The 26,997-nt window shown below is 30.3% G+C and overlaps 3 protein-coding genes and 1 pseudogene across 3 annotated transcripts; all 4 read right to left on the bottom strand.

The window, feature by feature from the left end:
* On the bottom strand, positions 1-5,431 carry LOC125860899 (serine/threonine-protein kinase STY13-like). The gene is made up of 6 exons (XM_049540945.1): positions 4,851-5,431; positions 3,263-3,384; positions 1,415-1,611; positions 1,146-1,320; positions 574-708; positions 1-420 (listed from the first exon to the last, which is right to left on the bottom strand). The coding sequence occupies exons 1-6, from the start codon at positions 5,188-5,190 to the stop codon at positions 214-216; spliced, it is 1,176 nt and encodes a 391-aa protein (XP_049396902.1). The 5' UTR covers positions 5,191-5,431; the 3' UTR covers positions 1-213.
* Positions 5,432-9,623: 4,192 nt separating this feature from the next.
* On the bottom strand, positions 9,624-10,394 carry LOC125860905 (NAC domain-containing protein 2-like). Its single transcript, XM_049540951.1, has one exon. The coding sequence runs from the start codon at positions 10,392-10,394 to the stop codon at positions 9,624-9,626; it is 771 nt and encodes a 256-aa protein (XP_049396908.1).
* A 3,078-nt stretch (positions 10,395-13,472) lies between these two features.
* LOC125857873 (NAC transcription factor 32-like) lies at positions 13,473-14,280 on the bottom strand (annotated as a pseudogene).
* Positions 14,281-24,563: 10,283 nt separating this feature from the next.
* LOC125860909 (transcription factor bHLH162-like) lies at positions 24,564-25,772 on the bottom strand. The gene is made up of 3 exons (XM_049540959.1): positions 25,565-25,772; positions 25,093-25,437; positions 24,564-24,841 (listed from the first exon to the last, which is right to left on the bottom strand). The coding sequence occupies exons 1-3, from the start codon at positions 25,763-25,765 to the stop codon at positions 24,773-24,775; spliced, it is 615 nt and encodes a 204-aa protein (XP_049396916.1). The 5' UTR covers positions 25,766-25,772; the 3' UTR covers positions 24,564-24,772.
* Between the last annotated feature and the right edge of the window lie 1,225 nt (positions 25,773-26,997).

The raw sequence follows: 26,997 nt of genomic DNA, 5'->3' as shown, positions 1-26,997 counted from the left end.
AGAAGAAGATTGGGAGTATGTATAATATAAGAAAAAAAGAGAACAGAAATGTGTAAGCTTTACATCAAACCAAGAGAAAAATGCATGCAGCATAGCTTCTCAATAGAACTGTTCAACTATTGTGGCTCTGCAAGTTCACTTCCTTTGTCAAATATTTGGAAATTGAGATGAAATTTACCTACTTTTGTATGTCTGCTTGAGCTATAAGCTGCTTCAAGGTCCCCTATGCCTTCGGAAACAGAAACAACCCTGTTGTTGATCAACGGGAATCATTCCTCCGCCTTTTGATGTATCAATAGCTTCTATCATGGATACTACCTCGTCCATCTCAGGCCGTTTGTCAGGGTTAGCGTCCCAGCATCTCTTCATTACATTAGCAAGGGAACTTGGGCAACACCTTGGTATATCTGGCCTTAGATTCTATGTGGCACAACAGAAACCACAGTTAAATAAGGTGACAAAAAGCGTATACGAAATACAAAACCAAGAACTGTATATTCTTCTCTGATCTATATGTCTGCTTAATATGTCATTACTTATGTCCAAGAAGTGCTAGGATGTTGGAGAGTTTACCTGGCGAACCACAGCTGAAGTAACTTCTGAGAAGCTGAGGTCAGGATATGGCATGTCGCAACAATAAATCTCCCACACGCATATGCCAAAACTGTACACATCACATTTTCTATTGTATGGATTGCCATTGAGAACCTGTAGTTTTAGCATTCAACAATTCAGTAACAGTGAATGTTATGTACAACTACTCTTCCTTTTCAGTGTTTTCATTATTGAACATTATCTTGCCCTGTCTTTTGAAACACTTCACCAATTGACTGGATTTTGGGGGGTTACTTCCCCTACCCCTCCCTCCTATTACTCTTCTTAGGATGCTAGAAAGATGGAGAGTGCAAATGGAGAATATTTAGCATATTTTGAACAATTAACGCTGACCTTTGTGTTTTGTAGTATGTATAGTTATACAGATCAAAAGGAAAAACTGAACTTGGCGAAAAAAAGGGAAAAAAGTTTTATATGAGCTGAATCTGGTTAATCCATCTAAAGGGAAAAAAAAAAAAAGACCAGCGAGATAAAATGACATGAATGAAGGATAGTGTGGAAAAGTGAATCCTCTCCACTTCCAAAATTACCTCAGGAGCCATATATCCAAGGGTTCCTGTCTCCCCAGTCATGTCATTTGGATTAGAAGCCTCAACGCGAGCAACCCCAAAATCAGCAATTTTTACTGTACGTGTCTTATCCAATAGCATATTCTCTGTCTTGACATCTCTATGCACAATCTTTTGCGAGTGAAGGTAACTTAACCTACAAAGTTCAAATGTTTGACCTTTATTCAGATAAATGGTATATATATTTCAGGGGCGTTTGAAATACATGAGAAAGTCAGAGTTCCGATTACCCTCTGGCCATATCAAGTGCCATCTGCACAACAACTTTGAATGCTAGCTTCCTTCTTCTGTTCTTTATTAGGTAAGATTTTAATGCACCACCCGGAAGGTATTCCACAACAACGCAGCATATGTTACTAGGCATGCCAATATGACCATTTTCTGTTTGTATATTGAGCCCAGAAGATCCCATAGTTGCCCCAATGAACTGCATTAAATTGGAGAGATATATTAGATGTTTTATGTGAAATAAACAGTTTATTAGAAATATATGAGTACATCTAAGCAAAATCAGTTCGTATGCTGAGATATGAGATAGGACTTGGACACAAGAAGTTTCCCATAATCCAGTGGTCTTTATGTTGTGCATGAAATACGGCACTACAGACTAGGCATCCAACTAGCAGAGGCACATAGTAAATCATACTAAACAGCAGCCTGTAAAATTAACTAAAAATGGAAACTGCAGTTGTTTGTTACAGCCAACAGAAGATACAGGCTTGCTCCTCATCACCCTCAACTGTTCTTCAGGCATCATTCTTTCACCTTCACCATAAAGGTCTCTTGTAATGAATGAATGAATTTTGTATTTCATTTGCTTAAACCAGAAATAACACATATGATGTCTTTTGTCCTCACAAAGATGTTTTGAGAATTAAGACATGTGTGTTCTGCATACGAAAAGATAGCTCAAGTTCATCAACTGTCAGAGAGCAGAACTTGACAATCAAATTACATCTTGTTCGGATTTCGGCAAAATTCGAAAAGACATTATTGCAACTTCCTGACAGTCTAGCATCCTGATAGTTGGAATTTAAGGTACATCCATTCAAGTTGACCTAACATGTAATATTCCTTTTCTCTTTTCTCACTGAAAAGTTAGGTAGTGGTGCCTTGTGTATTGTACTGTTAAGTGTTAATAACCTTGTTGATATGAAATTCTAATTCCCCCATCAATCTTGTTGGTCAAAAGTTTCCTAAGATCAGCATTTTCTCAATCGTCATTATAGAAAAGTCATCTCAACCGACATTATCAGCTCAAAGGATTATGTTGCTATTTACACAGCTTATAGAATTAGATGATTGTTTCCTTTGTTCTACTCTTGTATGGGAGATATCACACTGTTGATTGCTTCACCAAGTATAAGTAGCTACTAATACCTATAATGACAACTGCTTGGATTTGTGCTTCAACAACATCATTATGCCAAAGTTATAGAACTGAATTCAAAAGAAAACCTTATGCAAAGCTTAAACGATTTGACAGAATAGTGCAACACTCAAATTTCTGACACAAAGATAACAAACACCTTGGTACAAAGCTTGTCATCATTCATATTCAAGAGGTCACAAGAGCATGACTCGCAAAGTTCTCAATACTACTAATCAGAACCTGCTATCTAGCTTGGTCATTAAAAATTATGCCCATATTCTCACTAGTGACTTCAACAACCAGACGCTAAATTGGTCTGTCCAGCACAATCTACTTTCCTGCTTTAGAACCCACCATCCCTCATATTTGTTATCAAAAACATATTATCTTACTTTAAATTTGAATATTACTAATTAGGTATCTTTTTTCTAAATTACATCTAAATGTTGAGTTAGCTATGATTTGGAATACTTAATCCGTTGCAGAACTGCTCTACCAGCACTATGTCCACATTTTATTAGCAAAGTAGTGAAAACACTAAAGCTGAATAAAAGTTAGAAATTATTTTTAAATGAACCACAAAATCTTTAGCCCCTTTGATTTGTTAGGAGCAAGCATTTAAGACAATTATGTTTCATGCAGAAGCAGTAGCATCTAAGAAGTCTTAATTCTTCCCCACATAAAAAGGTTAGAGTTGGAGTGTCACCTTAGTAACATTAGGGTGGTCAAGCTTATGCCACACTGAAACTTCTTGCGTAAAAGCTGCTCTTAGCGATGCTATTTCAGCATCTGTTCTGTGGCCCTCTTCCCCCCAGTCCAGTAGTTTCACTGAGTATCACAGAGGAATACAAAATATGCACATTAATAAGACCACCATTTCGCGGTAAATCATTCAAAAAATTGTTTAAAAGTGGGAACAAGCAAATTTTATTATTAATTAATGTCCTCCTATAGCAGTGACAATGACAACCATATTTAACACCAAAAGGCTAATTGAAAAAAGAATATAAAAATATATGTATTATGAGATCCAGAGTTGTAGGATCGGTTTGTCAGGCATTAATGTTTTGTATTACTTTATTATTACTTGACTAACAGATTGAATCACATGAAATACAGCAACATTGCAAGACCAGCTAAAGTTAATGCAGTCATCTGCAACTTGCATAATTCAACCCAAACCCCGTGCCGTTATTCACGGATTCCATAAGAATACACTCAGATTTTGAGCCATCAAATCACTATACAATATTCATTCTGTTACTCCCAACACACTCCAACCGAAAGAAGAAAACTAATAAATACACTTCCTCTGTTTCAATTTGTTTGTGTTATTTTCCTATTTAGTTCATTTTTTTAAAAAAATCTCTTTCCTTTACTGACAACTCTCTAATTATTGTTCACATGAACTGTTTAAAAATCACAAAATTAAAATACATTTAGATACTATATTTAATTTAATACCATAAAATTCAAAAGTCAAAACCAAACAAATAAATTACAACAAAGGGAGTAACAATTGGAGCAACCATAGCAAACACTGAATAAAGAATATTAAAGTTGAACCATGAATAGGCCCACAAAACTTTGATGTACCTGAGCACAAATTTTCCATTATTTACAATAGAATTTATGACCATTTTTTACCATTCTATTCTGTTTAAGTTCGTAGTACCTATTCTTCAATTAAATAACTGAAAGGATAAAATTAAAAAAAAAAAAAAAAAACTTCTCAACAGAACATAAAAGGAAAATGGACCGACAGTCCCAAAAATGCTCTTCCCGCGGTTCCCTAACAAACTCTCTACCCCTCCACAAAAGTTAAAATAGTAGTAATATTTGCACGTGACACCATTGAAATTTTGAGAGTCTGGGTTTATTGTTTTAGCACAAATATAGCATATCATATTTCAATATATTAACGTAATTTTTCTACCATGTGTACATTTTCATAAGGATGGTATTTGTCCAAAATCAAACTTTGTTGTTCAGCCTCTTGAACTTCATAATTTTTTTTTATACGTCTTTCTTTTAAGTTGTTCATTATTATGATTTACGGTTTTTTCATGAAGTTATCAAACAAAAAAATAAAGTTTTTATGTTCCAATTCACCATCAATGTTTAAAAGTTTTGAATGTCAGATAAATTGGGACAGAGGATAGATAATAACAATAACAAATTCTTTTGAAAAATAAAATTGAAGATCAGGGATAATAGTGAAACTGTATCACAGAAAATTTTCCGAATATGGTACTTTAATTAATAAAGAAATAAAAATTAGGGAGGTGACTGACCGGCGACATCTATACCGTCGTAAACGCCACGGTGGACGGTACCAAAGGTACCACGAGCAATGACACTTTTGATGATAAGTTTTGACGGATCAATTTCCCAGTCGTGTCTTTGCCTGGGTTTGACGGAAGAAGATAGAGATAAGGAAGCGGCAGCGGCGGTGACGGTTGCGGCTGCGGCCGTAGCGGTAGAGTAATTAATACAGGAATCATCCAACGGTTTCTTCTTGTTGTTTGTCTTCTCCATAGTCAATGCTCTGTTAAGATGCCTTTCGAGTTGCTCATCTAAACTCTTCAAATCAATCTGATCAGCTCTCACAAATCCATCACTTCCCTTCTCCATTTCGTTTTCTACCTACTCCCCAATTTCTCTTATGTTATTGATAAAGCTGTAGATTCTGCGACTGTATATGGATTGAGGGTTTGATATTTATAGAAATTAATTAAGCCAAAAAAGGAAAGGAAATTTGTTTCAGAGCAAAGAAGTAAAAATGGAAGAAGAAGAAGAAGAAGAAGAGAGCATCGGCATGTGGGCACATGGAATTGCCTGAAGACAAGGTGTATTACTGACCCACTACTCTCTCTTTTCTCATTTATTTCTTTCCATCTACTCTCCTCTGTTTTTTCCTTATAAATTTATGAAAGACTTTCATTTTTATAAAAAAGGAAAACTTCATAATAGCGTTATAGTATTTATTTTTTAAAAGAAATATAATAGCCACATTTTGCTATATTTCAAAACATAATAGTAGTACGTTAGTTTCTCAATGAATCAATACATGTATTCGTACACATACAATATTTTATCCTAATTGAAAAATCTTCAAGATAAAATTTCTAATTCTAAATATATATGTCGTCAATTGTATACATATGTATTTTTAAAGCAGAAGTTAAATATATATGGTTATGTGTATGTACTTGTAAAAAATAAAAATTAGAGTTTTTAGACATACTGATGCACGTATAAACGTACATATACAATAAAATTATATAATCTAACTAGTTTTTCTATTAATAAAAAACGATTCAAACTACTATGTATGATGACATATAGTAGTTTCTTTATTATGTGCAAATTAATTTGGACATATTAAACACCTTTAATTTAAGATCAAAATACAAAAATAAATAAAGTAATAATTTACATTCTTCCATATAAACCTTATATAAAATTGAAAGAGAGGAAAAACTTGAATCAAAGTAGCCTGCCCAACTATTTGGAACGTTATCGTAATAATACAAATTAAGTATTTAATTTTGAAGAAAAAAGCAATTATTTGAATCGTTGATTTGAGTTGCAATCATCTTAATCCCTGAATAAATACTCCATAATAAAACCTGTCAGTTTTTAACTGGTCGTACAAGTAAACGCACTATAAAAACAAAAAATTGACAACACATGAGAAAGATATTACAAAATAAATATTTTTATTTGAAGCGGAAAAGTTGTAAATTATCATTTGAAATACAAAAAAAATAAAAATATGTTGCAACGTGTCTAAATTGTTCACTACTCCCTAGTCCCTTATTTATGATTTTTATTTACACGCCTCTTAAAAGATATTAATTAAAATAAATATTTAAATTGTTTTATTCTTTTTTATGTATTAGGATATATTTTTTTATTAAATATTAATATATTTATGTGTTACATAATTGATGTATTTGTAATCTTCAAAATAATCACTAATAAAAAATAATTTCATCTTAAACTTTTAATATGATAAATACCTTTAATAAAAATAACACGTAATATTTTGAGATGGAGAGAGATTTTTATTTATTTATTTATTTATTAGAAGGTCACTGTCAAAAGGCAGAGTTGACTTCACATGTCTTTTTCTTAATTGAAAAGGAAAAGTAAATTTATTTGTATTTTGACTGGCAATCCTTTATCTTTGTGATTAATTAAAGTTGGCAAAAAGACTATCCTTAGAGATTAAATCACATCACGATGGGTGGGGAGATATCACTAGTTAATTAATTACAATAATTATGCTAATGGATAGACATCGACTATGAGTAATAAACAAGTGATTTGTGATATAATTATATAATTTTGCATGAGAATAAAGTTGCTAAATCACTAGTTCCCAAAAAAAAAAATAGAGAAGCACCTCATGATAGGATATTCCAATTACTCAAACTACCCAAAGTAAAAAAAACAAGTGTGATATAAGAGGGGGAAAATATGTGTTTTTGGTTGAATTTGGATTCGATTGATTTGGAAAAGGGTTAACAATATCTTGAATTATAAGAAAAAAATTAAATATATCCTTTATTTATATATTGGGTTAAAAATACCCTTTGATCCACCTTTTTGATTTATTACGTATCATTTTCTTATCAAATAAATTAAATCCCAACACATATAATTTTCTTCTACCCATCCATTTCAGTGCCTCATCACCCTAACCCAATTAGAAAATCCATTAAACAGAAGAATGATCAATTATATCTTGTAATTTGAATTTTGTGTATTATATATGAATTTTTACACATCTATATAGTAGTAACCTTTCGTGAAATTTTCTTCTATAGTAATGACTTTTCAGAATTTTTGACCAAAGTAAGCTATTATAAAAATTAATTTATCAAAATAATACATTTTTTTTACAAAACTAGTATAAACGTAGTTCACAGTAACATTTTATGTTATATTTTATTCAAAAAAATTGAATAACAAAAAGACAAAAATCTGACCGAGTAAATAGACATAAAACGTTATTGTCAGTAACGTTTTATAATTCGTTACTCTGAAGCACGTTTTACAGCTAAAACGTGACTCACAGTAACATTTCTCAATGGTGAAAATTGAAATCCAATCTTGTACATCTCTCATTCATTATTCAAATTTCCACTATTAAAATGGATAGATATATTTTATACATACCTTCATTTGAAATATATATGATTTTCTCTTTTCTTTCTCTTTTCATATAGATAATATTTTTTTTATACAAAAGGAAAAAAAAAGTGAGGATGACTTTACACAAATTAGAGCTTGTCTTGTATCATTTCAATTTCAAAATTTGTAAATAAATCATATGAAAGATCTTCTAAATTCAAGCCTAAGATAGCATCCCTTCTAAATATTAGACCAATCGGTTTCTTATCATTATTAAATATTAGACTATCAATAAAGAAGTTATTGAATTAAAATTTGATGTAATAAGTAAGCAAACCAACTATTAAAAAAAATATAATGGCTACATCATAATAGAAGAGACAAAGGAATTAATTGATATTGTAGTAAAGCCTCCTCACAACTTATTTTCCTTGCAAAAGTATTATCTACGTATGAAAAGAGAAATTTATATATGTGAATATNATATATATATATATATATATATATATATATATATATATATATATATTCATTCTAATAGTGAAAGTTTAATAAAGTTGAATGAGGCATGTACAAGATTGTTTTTTTAATTTTCAGTCATTCCAGAAAAACGTTACTGTGAGTCACGTTTTAGCTGTAAAACGTGACTCAGAGTAACAAATTATAAAACGTTACTGACAATAACGTTTTATGTCTGTTTACTCTGTCAGATTTTTGTCTTTTTATTATTCAATTTTTTTGAATAAAATATAACCTAAAACGTTGCTGTGAACTACGTTTATACTAGTTTTGTAAAATTTTAAAAAAACGTATTATTTTAGTAAATTGATTTTTATAATAGCTTACTTTGATAAAAAAAATTGACTTTTCATGAAATTTACTAGTGAAATAATCGTATGCTGACCAGACACCACAATTATACAAGAAATTTCAACATCCCACTTCTTTTTGGCCCTCCTTACTTTATGTTTTCTTTCAAGTCTCAAAGCTGAAAATTTCTAAGTCAACAAGGGTGTAGATGGAAATATATGTTGTAGAAAAAGATATTAAGAACAGAAAAAATGCACAAAATGACGAGATTATAGAGAAGTATGTTATAGGAGTATCAAATTATTATTGAATATCTCTGATTCTTTCTTTGGATTAGTTTTGAATAACTTGTAGGAGTTGAGAATGGTAGCTTTAGATTATTTGTCAGTTTTCTTGATTTACTATTATTCAGCTGAAGCTCAGAATCAAACAAAAAATAGTAATATTTGCCTAAATGAATTCATGTGTGCGAATCTTGGAAATGCGAGTTCGTTTTCTGTATCTTCACAGCCTGCTTGTGGATTGTGATGTTATTATTCCCGATTCAAATACGAACGAAAATAACCTAATTATACAATTATTGGCATCATTGCTTTTTCAATATTCACTCTATTCAAATACAATTGAAAACAATTAACCGACAAAACCTCCAATAATCAATCGATAATAATAATTATACAAATCAAATTGATATATACTTACTAGTTTATACAAATAAGGACGAAGATAATACAATTATAGATATCTCTTCTTCTTCTTCGGTCGTTCAATTGAAAACAACTCTTCCACCAAAACACCAATTATCAATGGATTTATTATGAAAATTTAAAAAGTTGAAGTGAATAGAAATCAAACCATACAACCAATAAATCTTTAGATCAAAACCAAATCCCAAAGAAACCTCCCGATAAGCAAAGATTTCAAAACGGCACTACTCCTAGCTACAGAAAAAAACAGTGACCTGGAGATGGAAGATTGCTATGATTTTCTACTTCGAAATATTAATAATCAGAACATCGACATTTATATATATGGGCAAAATTGAACTATATACAAAATTTTTTCAAGTACATAATCCGTCTAAGGATCGAACTATATAAATATTTTGATGTGTATTATATATCTTGTAGAACATGTGAATTCTGCAACCAATCGTCAGGAATGTCCTCAAATGCTCTATAAATCTCTTCCAGAAATTCATCGCTTCTAATATCATCAACTCCGTGGCCTTCTTCTACTTCATAAGTACTGTTTTGAACATGAAATTCTGTAGTTGTAGCCTCAACTTCATCACAAACCCTAACTTGATCTTCCCTTGTGGAGTAGTCGTTATTATGATTAGGTTCAAGCAACATACGATCAATAATTCCCGCAACATCCCCATCTTGTGCCTCCATAGCATGATCCACGTTCTTCTCTTTACCCATCTTCTTCTTTATTCGACACACCACAAAATCTTCCTTAGGAATATGATTATTTTCCTTAAAGAAACTATCCGCGACATGATATTCTACCATCAACCAGGTGTTATTTTGGCCACACTCACTTGTTTTAAACTTCAAGTTTCTCTTAAACCCTACCACAGGCGCCGTACGATTCCTCCTTATAAGATGTTCCCCGGTTTGCCCTTGCCACGTCCCTTTAGCACAAATTCGAGAAAACCTTTTATATTCAGTCTTCTGCTTCTTCAAAGGAGTAATAAAGTAACGAAACTTCTCTTCATAATTAGCTCCAAATATCTCCCATGGTGGTTGATCTCCATATATATCCGCAAACTGGATAGGACATTGTTCATTCAAACATAATTCGCCTTTGAAAAACCTCTTTAGATAGTTGATTAGCTCCGTATCAGTAGGATGAAAATGTATTCCCATTGGCTTCGACATTGATTCTTGATCCAGAATTAACCTATGTAAACCTAAACAAATTATGTGAATTATGAAGTCTAAACAAAGATAGTTATCTATTTATACACATCTTATTACCCTAATGGAAAAAAACTCTAATTACTTAACAAACACAAGTTACTTTATTTCCTAAATTACTACTATAACTGTAACTGAACAAACTAAGTTACTTAATTAATTACTTCTCAAGTTACTTTATTTCCTTAATTACGTATTTAGATTCCTAATTTTTAGAGGAGTTTGCTTTGAAAGGCCGCGCAACTACTTAATTACGTATTTACAATTCCTAATTTTTATAGGCCGCAAGTGCTTAAATTTGTCTAACACGTGCCCCCCCTAATATCTGTATGATATTTTATACGAAAGTTTCTGAAGTACAGTTACTTAATTTACATTATAAAAATATAGTTTAAATTTTACATTACAACATTTAGCCTCAAATACAATTTTCGATATACGATAATATACATTCGATTTATCATAATATACGAAAACTTTTATATATATTTTTAACAAAAATACTTAAAAATTTGATATACAATATTATACACCAATATATATATATATATATATATATATATATATATATATATATATATATATATATTATATGAAACTTGGGCTAGTTAGCTTAATTTAGCTTATATACACTTTTTGAAGCGACCTTTCTCCTATAATTAACTTGATTTAACAAATTAATATTGAATTATAGAAGATTTAAAATGTTGAATTTAGCTTATACTAGTAAGGATGCCAGGGCGTTAACATGAACAAAGTGTTATTGTAAAGTTGATACAATATGTTATGCGTAATAGTAAAATAGGGAGTGCGCAACATGGTGCGCAAATAGTGTCATGTCTTTGCTAATAAAAACTCGTTCAATGGTTTCTTTTGGACATATCTTTGTTATAGTTGACTCCAAGTGAGGTAAATGTTGGCATTACCTGCACATGCCATTTAATCTTAAGAGATGGGAAACATAAAGCAAGAAGGAATGATACAAGTGCAGATTTATGTTTCTACTAACCATCAGTTGAAACCTCTGTAAAGTTGAGAGTGTGTGGTTCATTTGAATTGCTTGATGTTTGACCTGACAAGCTAACATTTTTCAAAAACATTGAAAGAACAGACAATTTTTATTTCCTTTTGAAACTTTTTCTCATCTTGCAAAGAATAAGCAGTAGTTTCTACCTCGGAGAATTTCTTTGATTGTTTCTACTTAAAACTCAGAGTCCACTCCTTTTGGCCAAATTGCAATTAAACTCAAGCTTATTCGAACAACGAAACCTCGACCATCTTATATAAAATGTGAAAATTAAAGGGCATCAATATGTATAGGAATCAATCATCAGCTAGGTTATTTAAAAGTAAAGGCATATAAAAGTTATTGGCTGATAAAGTAAACTTAACAATTAATGTAAAGGTAAATTAGCTAGTTATGAGGAAAGTAAGAATTAAAAGGTATTGCAGCAGTTCAAAACGAAGGAGAAATGTAATTACCTTGGAATTTAAAAACAGAACAATGGTAACTGATCATTTGAGATGGGAAAAGAGTTTAATAGAAACGAAGTTTGACAAGCCCTTATCTTTTCCAATCCATCTGAGTCGGATAATGATCAGTTAAGCAGTTTCGGAAGGTGAACAGAAAGAGATTACTCGCAAAATTCATTCAGATTGTGATTATACTTGTACAATATCTAATGATTAAAATGTAAAAATGAATATGAATTGTACCTAGGTTGAGGGTGTTATTAATAGTTTAACACTCATCCGATCAAGGTCGTTCCAACTTCATGTATACATTAGTACGTATGATATTGAGAGGAATCAATCATGATCCATGGTAATTCTATCATTAAATAGGACCAATTAATCTGTTTTAAATAAACAAAAACTTGATCAATACCTTAAGGAGTTTGAATAATTGTCATCTACTTAATTCGTAAGCATGTTTTTTATATTGGTAATTCATTCCAACTTGAAAACTGAAACTAAGTTTGGCCTTGAATCAAAGATATCTGCTACGTAGCTTGAAGAAAGTAATTAGAGAGTTTTAGAATGATGGCAGTAACACCTAATTTTCTGTGACACCTGCGAGCAGATATGATTAGAAAGATTACTGTTTATACATTACATCTACCGTAGTGAGGTAATACGGGATGTTTTGTGCAGTCGGACCTCATAAACTTTCTGTTTTACTTTGGGAGGTTACTTTTTTCTTAAGATTTAGCTTTCAAGTTGAGGATGAATGGTCAGCAGAACTATCACACTCTAATTTTCTTTAACATCACAGTAACAGTAGTAAGAGATTGAAAACACAGATGTAAGACGTACAAGAAGTTGACTAATCAGAGCAAGAAAAACCAAAATACACAGCTAGATACAACCATGTTAAGAGTTAGATACAGGACAACTCGTGCCTTAAGAATCAACGACACGTCTCAGACTGACAGAATGCTTATTGGAATGACCAAAACAGCCTAGCTAGTTACTCATTGTTTACCTGTTTTAGTTGGTACTGGACGTACGGTCAAACTTTAGGAAATCTTTCGTGGAAGTAGACGCTTTAGATTCGAGCTCATTACCAAATAGAGTTGCCATGTGATGAAACGGAAGAAGAGCCTCTATTTTTCATTTAATGATCGAGGAGAGACAGAGATGAAATTGGGAACAGAACAGAAGGGCTCAGCTTTAGGTTGGAAAATGCAGAGAAGGGCTCAGTTTATAGTTGCAAAAGCAGGTGTATAACATAGTACCTGAGAACTTTGTTCAACACGAGATCGCCAATTACACATCTCAACGTACATTATCAATGTTGCTATTTACACGGCTTATAGTATTAGGTGAGTTGTTTCCTTTGTTCTACTCTTGTATCACACCGTGGATATAAGTAGCTATTAGTTGAATTGTGCTCCAGAACAACAAATTTAAACAGATATCTAGATGCTTCAACAACATCATTTTGCCAAAGTTACAGAACTGAATTAAAAAGAAAGCCTTATATATATGGGCAAAATTGAACTATATACAAAAAAATTTCCACTACATATAATCCATCTAAGGAACGGTTGAATTCTGCAACCAATCGTCAGGAATGTCCTCAAATGCTCTATGCATCTCTTCCTGAAATTCATCACTTCTAATATCATCAACTCCGTGGCTTTCTTCTATTTCCAACGTTGTCTCTGTCTTCTCCATTGTAGTAGCTTCATAAGTACTGTTTTGAACATGAAATTCGGTAGTTGTAGCCTCAACTTCATCACAAACCCTAACTTGATCTTCCCTTGTGGAGTAGTCTTTATTATGATTAGGTTCAAGCAACATAGGATCAATAATTCCCGCAACATCTCCAACTTGTGCCTCCATAACATGATCCACCTTCTTCTCTTTACCCATCTTCTTCTTCTTTATTCGACACACTACAAAATCATCTTCTTTAAGAATATGATTGTTTTCCTTAAAGAAACTATATATCCGCGACATGATATTCTACCATCAATCAGGTGTTATTTTGGCCACACTCACTTGTTTCAAACTTCAAATTTCTCTTAAACCCTACCACAGGCGCCGTACAATTCCTCCTTATAAGATGTTCCCCGGTTTGCCCTTTCCACGTCCCTTTAGCACAAATTCGAGAAAACCTTTTATATTCAGTCTTCTACTTCTTCAAAGGAGTAATAAAGTAACGAAACTTCTCTTCAAAATTAGCTCCAAATATCTCCCATGGTGGTTGATCTCCATATATATCCGCAAACTGGATAGGACATTGCTGATTCAAAGATAATTCTCCTTTGAAAAACCTCTTAAGATAGTTGATTAGCTCCGTATCAGTAGGATGAAAACGTATTCCCATTTGCTTCGACATTGATTCTTGATCAAGAGTTAACCTATGTAGACCTAAACGAATTATGTGAATTATGAAGTCTAAACAAAGATAGTTATCTATTTATACACATCTTATTGCCATAATGGAAAAAAACTCTAATTACTTAACAAACTCAGGTTACTTTATTTCCTTAATTACTAGTCACTACTATAACCGTAACTGAACTAACTAATTAAGTTACTTAATTACTTCTGTCAAGTTACTTTATTTCCTTAATTACGTATTTTCAGTTTCTAATTTTTATAGGACGCAAGTGCTTAAATTTTTCTAACAGGTGCCCCACTTTTTGAAGCGCGGTTTCTCCTATAATTAACTTGATTTAACAAATTAGTAATATTGAATTATAGAAGATTAAAAATATCTTTGAAGAGACCTTTTTTTTTTGGTTAACTGCAGAGATTTTTTTGTGCCCCACGTTATATTGATGCCAACAGGAGCTGTTATTTTAGGTAAGTTGTTAAATTCAATTCCCTGAATTTTTGTCACATAATAAGATTAATCAATATTTATGAACTAGGTTTTAATGATTTTTTGTATTCTTTTATTATTTTTAGTACTCTATAAAATTATTATTTTTCTTTATTATGATTATATAAAATAATGAATTAATAAAAATAATGAATTTATGAATTGAGCTAATTTATAAATAAACAGATCAATAATCAACTCAAACTGGGACGAATTGGGCGGATTATAATTTAATGAGCGTATTTTTCCATCCATAGTTAATCAAACCACTAGTGAGTAGTGATCATCCTTTTAAGAACACTTAGCTATACATTTACAATCTTAGGAAGTTCACGTTGAACACACTGATTTGTTTGAGTTATGCATGAATTTTATATTCATGCACGTAACTAGTATACCATTTTAATTTATTGGTCAACCTCTTGATTAATTAATTAATCTCAAAATAATCATCTTAAATGAGGTTCATGTTTGAAAACTCTAATGTGCCCTCTTTTTCCCTTCATGAGGTACATAACTAGTAGTAATATTCTGACAAAATTAAGACCTTTTAATCAACACACAATCAATCAATCACATCTTGGTGCAGTAGAATTAGTGGAAACAAAAGAGATGCCAACACATAATCTTTATCGATTTTTATATAAATCTCATTGGTTTAATTAGATATACTCTAGCTTGTATTATTATAAATTTTACCAGATTTTAGTGCATCTAGACCCATCATCTTACATGTATTTCTAAAACAATGAGATCAAAATTAGATGTAATTTATTCTAGATACACAGTATTCAAATAGATTCAGATATATTTGAGATACATAACAAATCTCGCTCGTCATATACATGAATCACACCAGATAAATACATATACATATGTAATATTTTAAAAGTATATATAATGATAATAAATATGATAGCGGAGTATGTATATGTAGTTTATCTTAATAGTAATTTATTTATATTAAAAAAATTGAATCCTGAAGTGTAAAAATTAATAAAAGCACGCGAAATATACAAATCAAAATATCTACGTCAACTAAAACTATAGTTACAATGCGTAATTAGGCAAACTAAAGCTAAGGAGCATAATTAAGATATTAGCCTAGAAATACTAACTGGGTTAATATTTGAAAGAAAATGACCAAGTATTTTGTTATAGCCAAGATGAAGTAGATGTTGGTATTCTCTTTTTTTTTATTGGGAAAATTATGTAGAATAGCAAACATTTAATTCATATTAAATGTTATAGCTATTGTTTAGATTAATTCCATTTCGCAGCTAATATTTCGCTGATCTTTCATTTGGATGGGACTTGCGGATTTGTATCAGATATAAAAAAAATGGAAGATATATTTATATACATTTTTATACAAATCAAAGCGCATCATTTTTCTCCCCGCTTACTGACTTGACGTATCCGAGCGCTTCATCTAATACTAAGCGTCCACAATCGTTCAATAGTAATATAACCCAACCAAGAGTTAGGATCGTTTCCACAGAGAGCAGTTTACAATTGAGAATTAATAGAAAAGTAAAAATGTGTTCAAGTTAATTATAGCTATAGGCATGACCGAGTAAAAACATGATAAATTAAAAAGGTGACACAAGTGTCAATTATCACAGGGGGTTTTGTAAGCAATTATGAACTAAAATGACAACTCTAGCGAAAGTGCAAATATGGAGACGGGATTCTTGGGATGTGATAGGAATATGGGCTAACATAAACAACCGGGTAAATGCTATTTATAGTAAATCGCTGTAAATTGATACCTAGGCTAGACTTTAGTGGGGCAAATTTTCTCTCGAATAATTTACCCCAAATCAAATTGGTTTCTCTCGAAGACCGATAAGCGGCAATGAAGCGCAGCCTTCGCCTTAGTCCATTCACTCTCTCGAGCTGAATGTGTGGGAGAGGGTTCAGGATTCACTCTCTCGAGCTGAACCCACGACAACCCAATAACCACAGACTATCGATTCTGTAGTTTTGGTTTTACAACCTCTCTCTCGAGCAAGTAAAAAATACGAAGATAAAATTGTATTTGCAACTACAACCCCATTAAATTCAAACACAACTACTAAACGAAATCACCTTTAAACAACAAAATAACTATATATAAGCAATACCCAGTAGTAAATTCAACCCATATTCACAAAATCACACCCCAAGAATTGGGGTTTTAGCTAGACATAGTAAAAGGGAAGAAATCGATACCAAATTGCATGATAATCAACTGGGTCCAATTTATATTCACTTGAAACAAGTCTACAATGAAGAATCTTCAACACCCACTTCCAATTTCTTGGAATTGGAAGTCTTCAAATCTTCAAAAGCTAAGAAAAATTGTCTCCAAAAACTAAGTTCTAAAACTAAATTTTTAAATGTAAAACTTAAAAATTGCATCCTAAACTAAAAATTCAAACAAGTATTTATAGGTGTCAAAAATTGTGTTGCGAAGGATCACTCGGCAAAGTTAGTTGGGATAGCCGATCCACTCGGCGATCCGCCCTTTGGTCTGGTTCATTGCCTTTTTGCATTGTCCTTCAACAACTTCAAGCTCTGTAACTTTGGGCAATATAGCACTGCCTTGCGGAGCCGTTCGACGACTCGCCAACTGCTCCTTTCTATCGCCTATTTGATTTGTCCTTCAGGGCTTGGCACACTGGAAAGTTGGGCGAGACTAAGGCCATGCGACGACTCGCTTAATGGTTTAGGCGAGCCTCAAACCTTCTTTTCTTCGTTCTTTCGGCTGCCTTGTTCCTTTTTGCTCCATATTGTCCATGCTTTGTCCCTAAGTTCAAATACATGAAATTCAAATGTTTACATCAGTTATTGAGGCAAAATATGCATTTGAGGGCACTAAATCCATTAAAACAAAGCCCTAAATGAGTCCAAATTGTGCCCCACTTTTTGAAGCGCCCTTTCTCCTATAATTAACATGATTTAACAAATTAGTAATATTGAATTATAGAAGATTAAAAATATCTTTGAAGAGACCTATAAGTATTTGAATTCAATTCCATGTGAATTTTTGTCACATAATAAGATTAATTAATATTTATGAACTAGGTTTTAATGATTTTTTGTATTCTTTTATTATTTTTAGTACTCTATAAAAAATTTTATTTTTCTTTATTATGATTATATAAAAAAATGAATTAATAAAAATAATAAATTTATGAATTGAGTTAATTTATAAATAAACAGATCAATTATCAACTCAAACTGAGACGAATTGGACGAATTATAATTTGATGAGCGGATTTTTCCGTCCATAGTTAATCAAACCACTAGTGAGTAGTGATCATCCTTTTAAGAACACTTAGCTATACATTTACAATCTTAGGAAGTTCACGTTGAACACACTGGTTTGTTTGAGTTATTCATGAATTTTATACTCATGCACGTAACTAGTATACCATTTTAATTTATTGGTCAACCTTTTGATTAATTAATTAATCTCAAAATAATCATCTTAAATGAAGTTCATGTTTGAAAACTCTAATGTGCCCTCTTTTTCCCTTCATGAGGTACATAACTAGTAGTAATATTCTGACAAAATTAAGACCTTCTAATCAACACATAATCAATCAATCAATCACATCTTGGTGCAGTAGAATTAGTGGAAACAAAAGAGATGTCAACACATAATTAATCCGTATCGTTTTTTCCCCTCCCAAATACGAATTAATAACAACAACCATAATAATATATAATAATAATAATAATAATAATAATAATAATAATAATAATAGTAGTAGTAGTACGGGAAATTTACATAAATCCAATTGGTTTAATTAGATATACTTTAGTTTGTATTATTATAATTTTTATCAAATTTTAGTGCGTCTACATACATCAAGATACATGTATCTCGGGATACATGAGGTCAAAATTAGGTGTCATTTATTCTAGATACGCCATATTCAAATAGATTAGCATGTATTTGGGATATATAACAAATATTGCTCGACTGATACATGAATCACACCACATAAATACATATACATGTATCTACTATGTATCTAGTGTGATTCGTGTGTATCTGGATACATAACTATCTCCCTCTCCTTCTCGCTTGCCTTCCTCCCCAGCTCGCTTGCCTCTTTCCCTATTTTAGTGCATCTAGTAGCAAACATACAAACAAAATAATTGGAATAGTTCCGAAGATAATATGTATCTTTCTAAAGATATGGTAGGAAACTCTTAATTAGTGGTAAAATATGTACTCCCTTCGTCCCATTTTATGTGGCACTTTTCAGATTTCGAGATTCAAACAAGTCTATCTTTGACTATAAGTTTTTCATAGATCTTTTAAATATTTTGAATTATCATTTATTAATTATTGTGACTTATAGTACTTTTTAAATAATTTACAAATATATAAATTTCATTTCAAAAAAATTGAAGATTCTATGTGCCAATTTCCGGCGGTCAAACTTAAACTGTTACTCTCGAAAAATGAAAAGTAACACATAAATTGAGACAGAGGGAGTAATATTTTAAAAGTATATGTAATGATAATAAATATGGTAGTGGAGTATGTATATATAGTTTATCTTAATAATAATTTATTTATATTCAATATACTAAAAATAAACCGTCGTGTTTTGCACCCTTAATATATATACTCCCTCCATTCCATTTTATGTGACACTTTTCAAATTTTGAGATTCAAACAAGTTTTATCATTGACCGTAAATTTTTCATAGATCTTTTAAATATTTTGAATTATTAATTATTGTGACTTATAGTACTTCTTACGTAGTTTACAACTATATAAATTTCATTTCAAAAAACTTGAAGATTCTATGCGCAAATTTCTGGTCAAACTTAAGCCGTTTGACTTTCGAAAAACGAAAAGTGTCACATAAATTGAGAGAGAGTTTTTTTTTTTTTTCATTTGCATCATGTCTTATTATTTTACGATAGTTCTAAAATTTTCCACTAGGACAATATTGAAAAACAAATAATTATAGTAATAATAAAAATGACATACAAATAATTCAGTCCTCTTCTTTTCCACTAGTTATATTTTGGTTAATTTCTCCCCACGTTCTTCTTGTAAATTTATTTGAATTCAAAGAGGACCTTTATGGTGGAAAGATATGATTATCGAAATTGGAAAGATTTTTATATTATTGCAATGTTTTGACTAATGACTACTTTAATTACAACAAAAGTTTGATAGCTTTTTGGGTTTCTTGCCACAATTTTTGGTGCCAGAATTGACAGTTATGGATTTAGTTTTTCCATTCTTAATTCAGATGGCTTTAGGAAATTAAAGACAGCCTGTTATATTTGTGTAAAAGTTAAAGTTTTTTGAAAAATGAATGCTTTTGGTCATTTGAAAGCATTATAATAAAATTATTAACTATTCTAAAAAAATTTAATATTAGTATGAAAAAATTGGTCAAATTGTAGTTCTTTTATATTACTACTATTAAATAGGTTTAAAGAATTATTTTTAAAAAATTGAAATTAAAACAAGAAAGGTCAGTATAATATTGTAAATTATATCACGACTTTACTGACATTTAAATAGTTAAACTCATACAACCATTGCACATCAAATCCCTATGTCATTTTTAATTGTCAAGTAGGAATTAAATATTAAAAATTAAATTTAAAAGGTCACAAATTAAGTACCAAATTCATTCTAATTAAATTAAAAAGGTCACAAACCATATTCTGCGTGTCTTTTCACAAATTAAGCACCAAATTCATTCTAAATAACTAAAATCCTTTGCCATTTAATTTGAATTTTCAACCATAAATTCACAAACACAATAAAAGCCAATCACATTTAAAATAATTTGATTAGGAATCTACAAAAAATCATTTATTATTCTTCAAGCTTATTAATGAAGTATTATCTTTCAATATTCACTATGACCCACTTTCAATATTCAAGTTCAAATTTTGACACAAAAAAGAGGGGTTGCAAGTACTTGCAACTTGCAAGGGGATCTTCAATTGTGGGTGTGATTTGCAAAAAAATAAAAAAGGCTCCAATGTATTTACTTGCTTCTTAAAGTGTGTAGTCACACACTTTGTTCAACTCAATTATTTTTAATACCACGTAAGTTTGGTCATAGTTAGTGAGGTTTTGAATTTCATTTAATTTAAACGTTTAGTTGGTAAAGTCATAAATAATCAAGAAAGGAACAGATTTGTACCCATATATTTAATCAATAATATTCTCGTTTCTTCAAATTTTATTTATGGTGAATTTGTTTTCCGTATGTTTAAAATTTGTTGCAAACCGCTGGTAAGGAGAAATATTATACATGTATTTGATCTTGAAAAAAAAAATTGACAATTCGAGTCAGGTCTTTGAAGTAATTCTGCTTTTAATTTAATTTTTTTATTTTCCAATTTTGCCACGTAATTTTATCTAAAAAGAATAATTTATTATTTTGCAAGAAAATAAAATTGATTACAGTACGAATCATTAAAAAAAAAGGCGCCAAATGCAATGAATTCAACTAAAAGTAATAATTAATATATATATATATATATATATTATAAAAAAAAAATAGATACACGAACCTATCTCTATCTTTCGAAGCTGACTCTAGATATAGGACTCTTCAAATTCACACTAAATCAAGTGGTTTTGAGATTTGACAACAAAAGAAGGATGGATAGTGGAAAACAGAAGATGCCATTCCAGTCTAATTCCATATTTAATTTGTAAATAGAAAAAAATAAAAAAAGTCTAATTCCTTAACGTGGCCTCGAGAAATATTCTAGTCCTATTTAAAATTTGAGATTCACATGTCTCAATTGTCACATGTGCAATTTAAAAAGAGGAGGCGTCTATTATTATATCAATATATCATTTACTTAGGATAAACCTTGATGTAAAAGGAGATTCATTCCTAGTTGATGATGTGAAACTTTACACGTTCAAAACTTTGATATTTAGAGAGTGAACAATATAACATGAGAAATTTAACTAAAAATAGATTGTTTTAAACTTAAGCTTATGAAATAACTTTTAAGATAATGGTTGCTTAACAGTTAACACCATATAAAATTTTTTTTTTTTTTATTTCAGTTGATATCTATGTACGTCTTTAAATTTATATAAAATTAAACAATTAATTAAATATATGTGTTCTACATGACATATATAAATCAGTTCGAATATACTTTACTTGAATTGTTCAAATATTTTTAAAGTCATAAATATTAACTTAAGTCAAATTGAGAAGCATGTTTATATTTTATGCCTTCTTTTTAGGCCAAAGTCATCTTTGGCCCCTAAAGTTGTCCGCATAATTCATTTAAACACCTCAACTATGACTTGTACCTATTAAACACTTAAATGGTTCAAAACATGTGTCTATTAAGCACAAAATGTTGATGTGGCAAAATAAATGTATCTCACTGCCTAGTAGCGCGTGAATATGTCCCAATTTTGTTTTTAGAATAAACTTTACTTTTTTTTGTCCTAATGACTGGCATGCATTAATTAAAATAACTATTTTTTTTAATTTAAAATAATATTTTTAACCCAAAAAGAAAGCCACCCCACCCCTGTAGGCTATACCAATGGTCTTCTTCTTCACCCCATTTTAAGCTTTTTAAATTCTGTTTATTTTTTTCTCATCGTTTTTATTTTTCACTCTTTATAAAATGAAATTGAATTTGCAAGAATTTGCAATAAGAAAAAAAACAGGACATCGAAATTATAAAAGCAAACCTCTGTCTATCTTTATTGCCTTGTCACTTCGATCAACAAACATTATCAACCATTTATTTAAAATGATATCAGAAAATTTGATATAATTCATTTGAATTCTCTTGATTTCTCTTCATTATCGATTTTGAAATAATTTATCAACGTCGATTTATTTTTCACAAAAAATCTCAACAATTACTCCATTAATCTATCATGCTTCATAATTTATTTCACTATTTGCATTAGACTTGATTTCAATAGCCCATAGTTTATTACAAGAAAAAAAATTAATCTTTTTAAAGGAATAGAAAATGACAAGTAACAGAGGATGAAGAAGAAGAAGATAAGACAAATAATTAGGTGGGTGGATTTGGGGGAGCGGGTGGGGGAGATTTTATTTTTTCTTCTTTTTATTATCGCCGGAGAAATCGGAATTTGTGGTCGGAATCAAGATGGCCGGTGAAGGGAAGAAGAAGAAAGGTGGGTGGATGGGTGGGTTTGTGGGGGGATGGGGTTTTTCTTTTTTCTCCTTTTTGCTAATTAATTTTTTGGATTATTAATGGTTGGAGTTTTTATTTTTATTTTTTAAATTGAATATTCATTAGATTGGGGCCATGTGTCACATGCTGCAGTTTTATTGGTTACTTTTTACAGATAGTGTGCGTGAAATACACACACAATATTTTAAAAGCTTATTATCATTTTGTGTTCAATAAGTACATATTTGTTAAAATTAGAGTGTCTAATAGATACTAGCCTTAATTGAGGTGTTTAAATAAATTATGCGGATAACTTTAGGGGGCCGGAGATGACTTTGGCCTTCTTTTTATGGCCATCATAAAACATTGGTGGTTCCCCACCACTTTCAAAATCAGAGAAAAACAATACCCTTTTTGCTTGCGGCTTTAGGTCTTATTTTCGGCAAATTTTCTTTGACTAAAATGATCATGGATAAATATAGTATATAAACTCTGGAATAAAAGATAATGACACAACAACAAAAAGGATTTATATAAAAGGGATATCAATACTGTATGTAGAATTTTTTAAATGAGCAATAGTAATATTTAAAAAAATTAATAAAGCGTTGTTTAGTCACATGCTTTCTTTTTATTTTGCTGTTGGAAGATCAAAAATACTTATTTTAAGAAAAAAAATTATAAAAAATTAAAACGTTTGGTAAATCAATAAAACTTCTTTTAAATAGAAGCAGAAAAAAATTTTCTGTCGTAGAAAATAAGCTAAAAATTTCTGCTTTTCAAAAAAAGCAGAAGCAGAAATTTATTTTTACAAGACTAAAATATCCCTTTCTTATTTACATATTTACCAATAAAACCTTATTAATTAATTAGCATATCTCATAGGTTTAGTTACGTTTCATTTGACAATTTTATTTTATTTTCTTATTTTTTATTTAATATTTTTAATTATTTTTAAATCATCATGTTAATATTATATCAATATTTAATTTATTTATATATCTATGCATAGTATTGATTGAAAAATTGAAAATGTACATTTTAATTTAATTAAGTAAATAAATGATTAAACTTTTTATAATAGATGTTTAAAATAATTTCTCTCTATAAAATAATCTTAATATTAAAAATACATTGATGAATGTCTTTTTTTGTAATTTGACTCTTACAAGTAGTTTTTTTTTAAAAAAAATTTAGTAAAAAACAATTTAGTTTTTGAGAAGTAGTGATTGCTATATATTATGTACATTATAATTGTTTAGTCTTTTTTTTTTCATAGCAAGAACTTGGTATATATTACTAAGATCACTTACAAGAGAATGGGACATATGGCTTATACATCTTAACAAAATAAGTGGCGGATGCACATTCATGTTTATGGGTGCTTGAGCCCCATTACGTTTTGGAGTCAACACTATTATTTATTCATCGCTATAAATATTTGGTTTAAAACTTGATTATTAGGTCTTGTTGAATTTCTTTGAATAAGGTTTAATAGCAATATATTAATCTTTAAATATTGTCAATGAAGCAATGAATAAATATATGAAATAAAAAATTAAATAATCAATAATAATACTTACTAAAATAGTAACAGAGCGGTTCGTATTAATTCTCCTAGATCAAATGATGAAAATATGCTAAAGTAAAAATAAACTCAAGCCCTCTGAGTAAGAATGAAGTACTTAACTATCACTCTACTATAACCCTTTGTTGATTCTGATAATTTTTTGCTAATGCAATAAGAATGCCAACTTGAATAACCAACAAAAGAATAGAAATGAGTATAATACAATATTCTAAGTTATTTTTCTGCTGGCAAGTAATTAAAAAATTAGCAAATCAGATTTTGCAATCTCGAATAGACCCTTGATGCATCAACCCCTAATCTCGTAATTTTCACCTGCAAACATTATATTACAAGAAAAACATTGTTAATTTAGTTGTCAAAATTAACTAGCTATGTATATTATTTTCCATAATCTTTCATACTACTAATACATATATATTCCATCTATATAATTCATAATTTAACTAGCACGGTATTTATTGAAAGCATATAAAAAAATTCGAATATCTACAATACCAATTTCTTTTTATATAAATAGACTAAAAAGAAATGTAAAACACGTAAATTAAAACAGAGTGAATTACCTGAGCATGGATCGTATAGTAAACCTTATCGCCAATTGTTGAAAAATTAGCGGTAACAACTTGAGCTCCTTCTTGCTCTAAGATGATTATAACCTCTTGCATGGTGAACTTCTTTTGCAAGCAACTAACTAAAATGACCTCTATAGTTGAATCCAACTCTCTAACTTCAATCATAGGTATTTTTATAGTACTACAAGATGTTGAAGGCATGAATTTCTTTGAATCATCACTTGTACCTTGTGCTATAATCTTATCCTTCCTTCTCTTTAATACATCTACTCTTTCTTTCAATTTCTCAATGTAAGTAATGGCTTGATCAATCTGGTCTTGTTGCGTCACCATATCCTGAAATTATATTGTTTCACTTACAAGTCAAGGAAAAGTACGTAAAAATATTTGTATATATTTAATGAATTTTTAAAAATAAATTCAGAGTTTGAATCAAAGCTAATTACTAAAATAGGTTTCATACCTTAGTAGAGTAGTGGTGGTGGTGTGGAGGAATAAGAGAAAAGAGCTTAGAAGAAAGATACTTCATTTGAATTCTTCTGTTCTTTTCTTGTGTTTTCCGGTCTAGCTTTTCTAAACTAGTAGTAACAATGTTGTTGTTGTTGTTTTCCATTTGATTTGTTGTATTTACGATATGATATGATATATGATATAAATCGATCATTGATTGATCTTGTAAAGTTTGAAGCATACGTTCTCCATTTATATATAGGAGATAGATATATTAAAGGATCGGAAAGAACAATGTGAACAAGATGTCCATATTATTGTAGCTAGCTAGGGCCCAACACTCAACAGAGCAATCTATGAATAAACGTTTGTATACCTACGTAATAAATGTTATGTCATTTTTTATACATCATCATCATCATGAGATTAATCATAAATGTATATCTTGACTTTCAACATATACACTCTGAATTTGGAACTTGAATATTTATTTAATCTAATTATATTAATATAAATATATGTCCTCCGTGCACAACTTAAATCACATTTATTATGTTAGGCCTATGACACCCTAATTTGTTGGGTAATGCTAATATTTTACCTCAGGCAAAACCAAGGTGAAGGGTGATTTTGGTAACGGAAAAAATATTGTATACCGTGTTAATTAAGTGATTTGAGTGACTTTTTATATGAAAAGATAAAAAAATAGAATAATTTCTCTGTAATAAAACAGTAATAAAACAAACATTGTAATATTTTGATGTAAGATCTGAAATATGAATTATACGAACTTCATCTAAATCAAATGTTAATTAGATATTTAGATAGATCTGAAATAGGACATTATTGCTCATAACAAGCTGGAATGTGAAGATTCAACTTGAATATTTGCTGTCTATATAGACTTTAGTTTATTTAGAGAAAGTCATAATTATTAATTACCAACTATTTTCCCAACCAAATAAAATGTCACGTCCTTTTAGTTAGACAGTAAAATCATCCGTCCAAAGAAACACAACTGTATTTATAGCAAATTTATCGTGCCATTTCATTTAATATTTTGCACATAAGAAGGTGAACTAATATTTTTCACATATTGTAGCGTAATTTTAATGGAGTTGGGGTTGCGGGGAAGGGTGTTGGATATTATACTTAGATGTGATTTAGTAGAAAAATATTCCATTCAACATATTAGGTATGAAACTCACATTATCAGTAGTTTAGATATGAAACTAAAAAAAAAACAGACATTTTAAATGTGTTTTTGATACTTCCTCTCAAAAAAATGTCAATTTTTGTGTAGATCTTATACCTAGTTGTTTTGTCTCCACCAATTGATATTCAGTTAATTGTGCCAATTTTCTGCAAAGTCTTTTTAACTATCGTAACAATGGTAGTCAAATGACCTTTAAAAAAGTTGAAGCCCATAATTTCTTTTAATAAAAT

Source organism: Solanum stenotomum, chromosome 3 (assembly GCF_019186545.1).
Source record: "Solanum stenotomum isolate F172 chromosome 3, ASM1918654v1, whole genome shotgun sequence".
NCBI classification, from domain to species: Eukaryota; Viridiplantae; Streptophyta; class Magnoliopsida; order Solanales; family Solanaceae; genus Solanum; species Solanum stenotomum.
The sequence above is the reverse complement of the archived record's forward strand: the minus strand, read 5'-3'. Positions and strand labels throughout refer to the sequence as shown.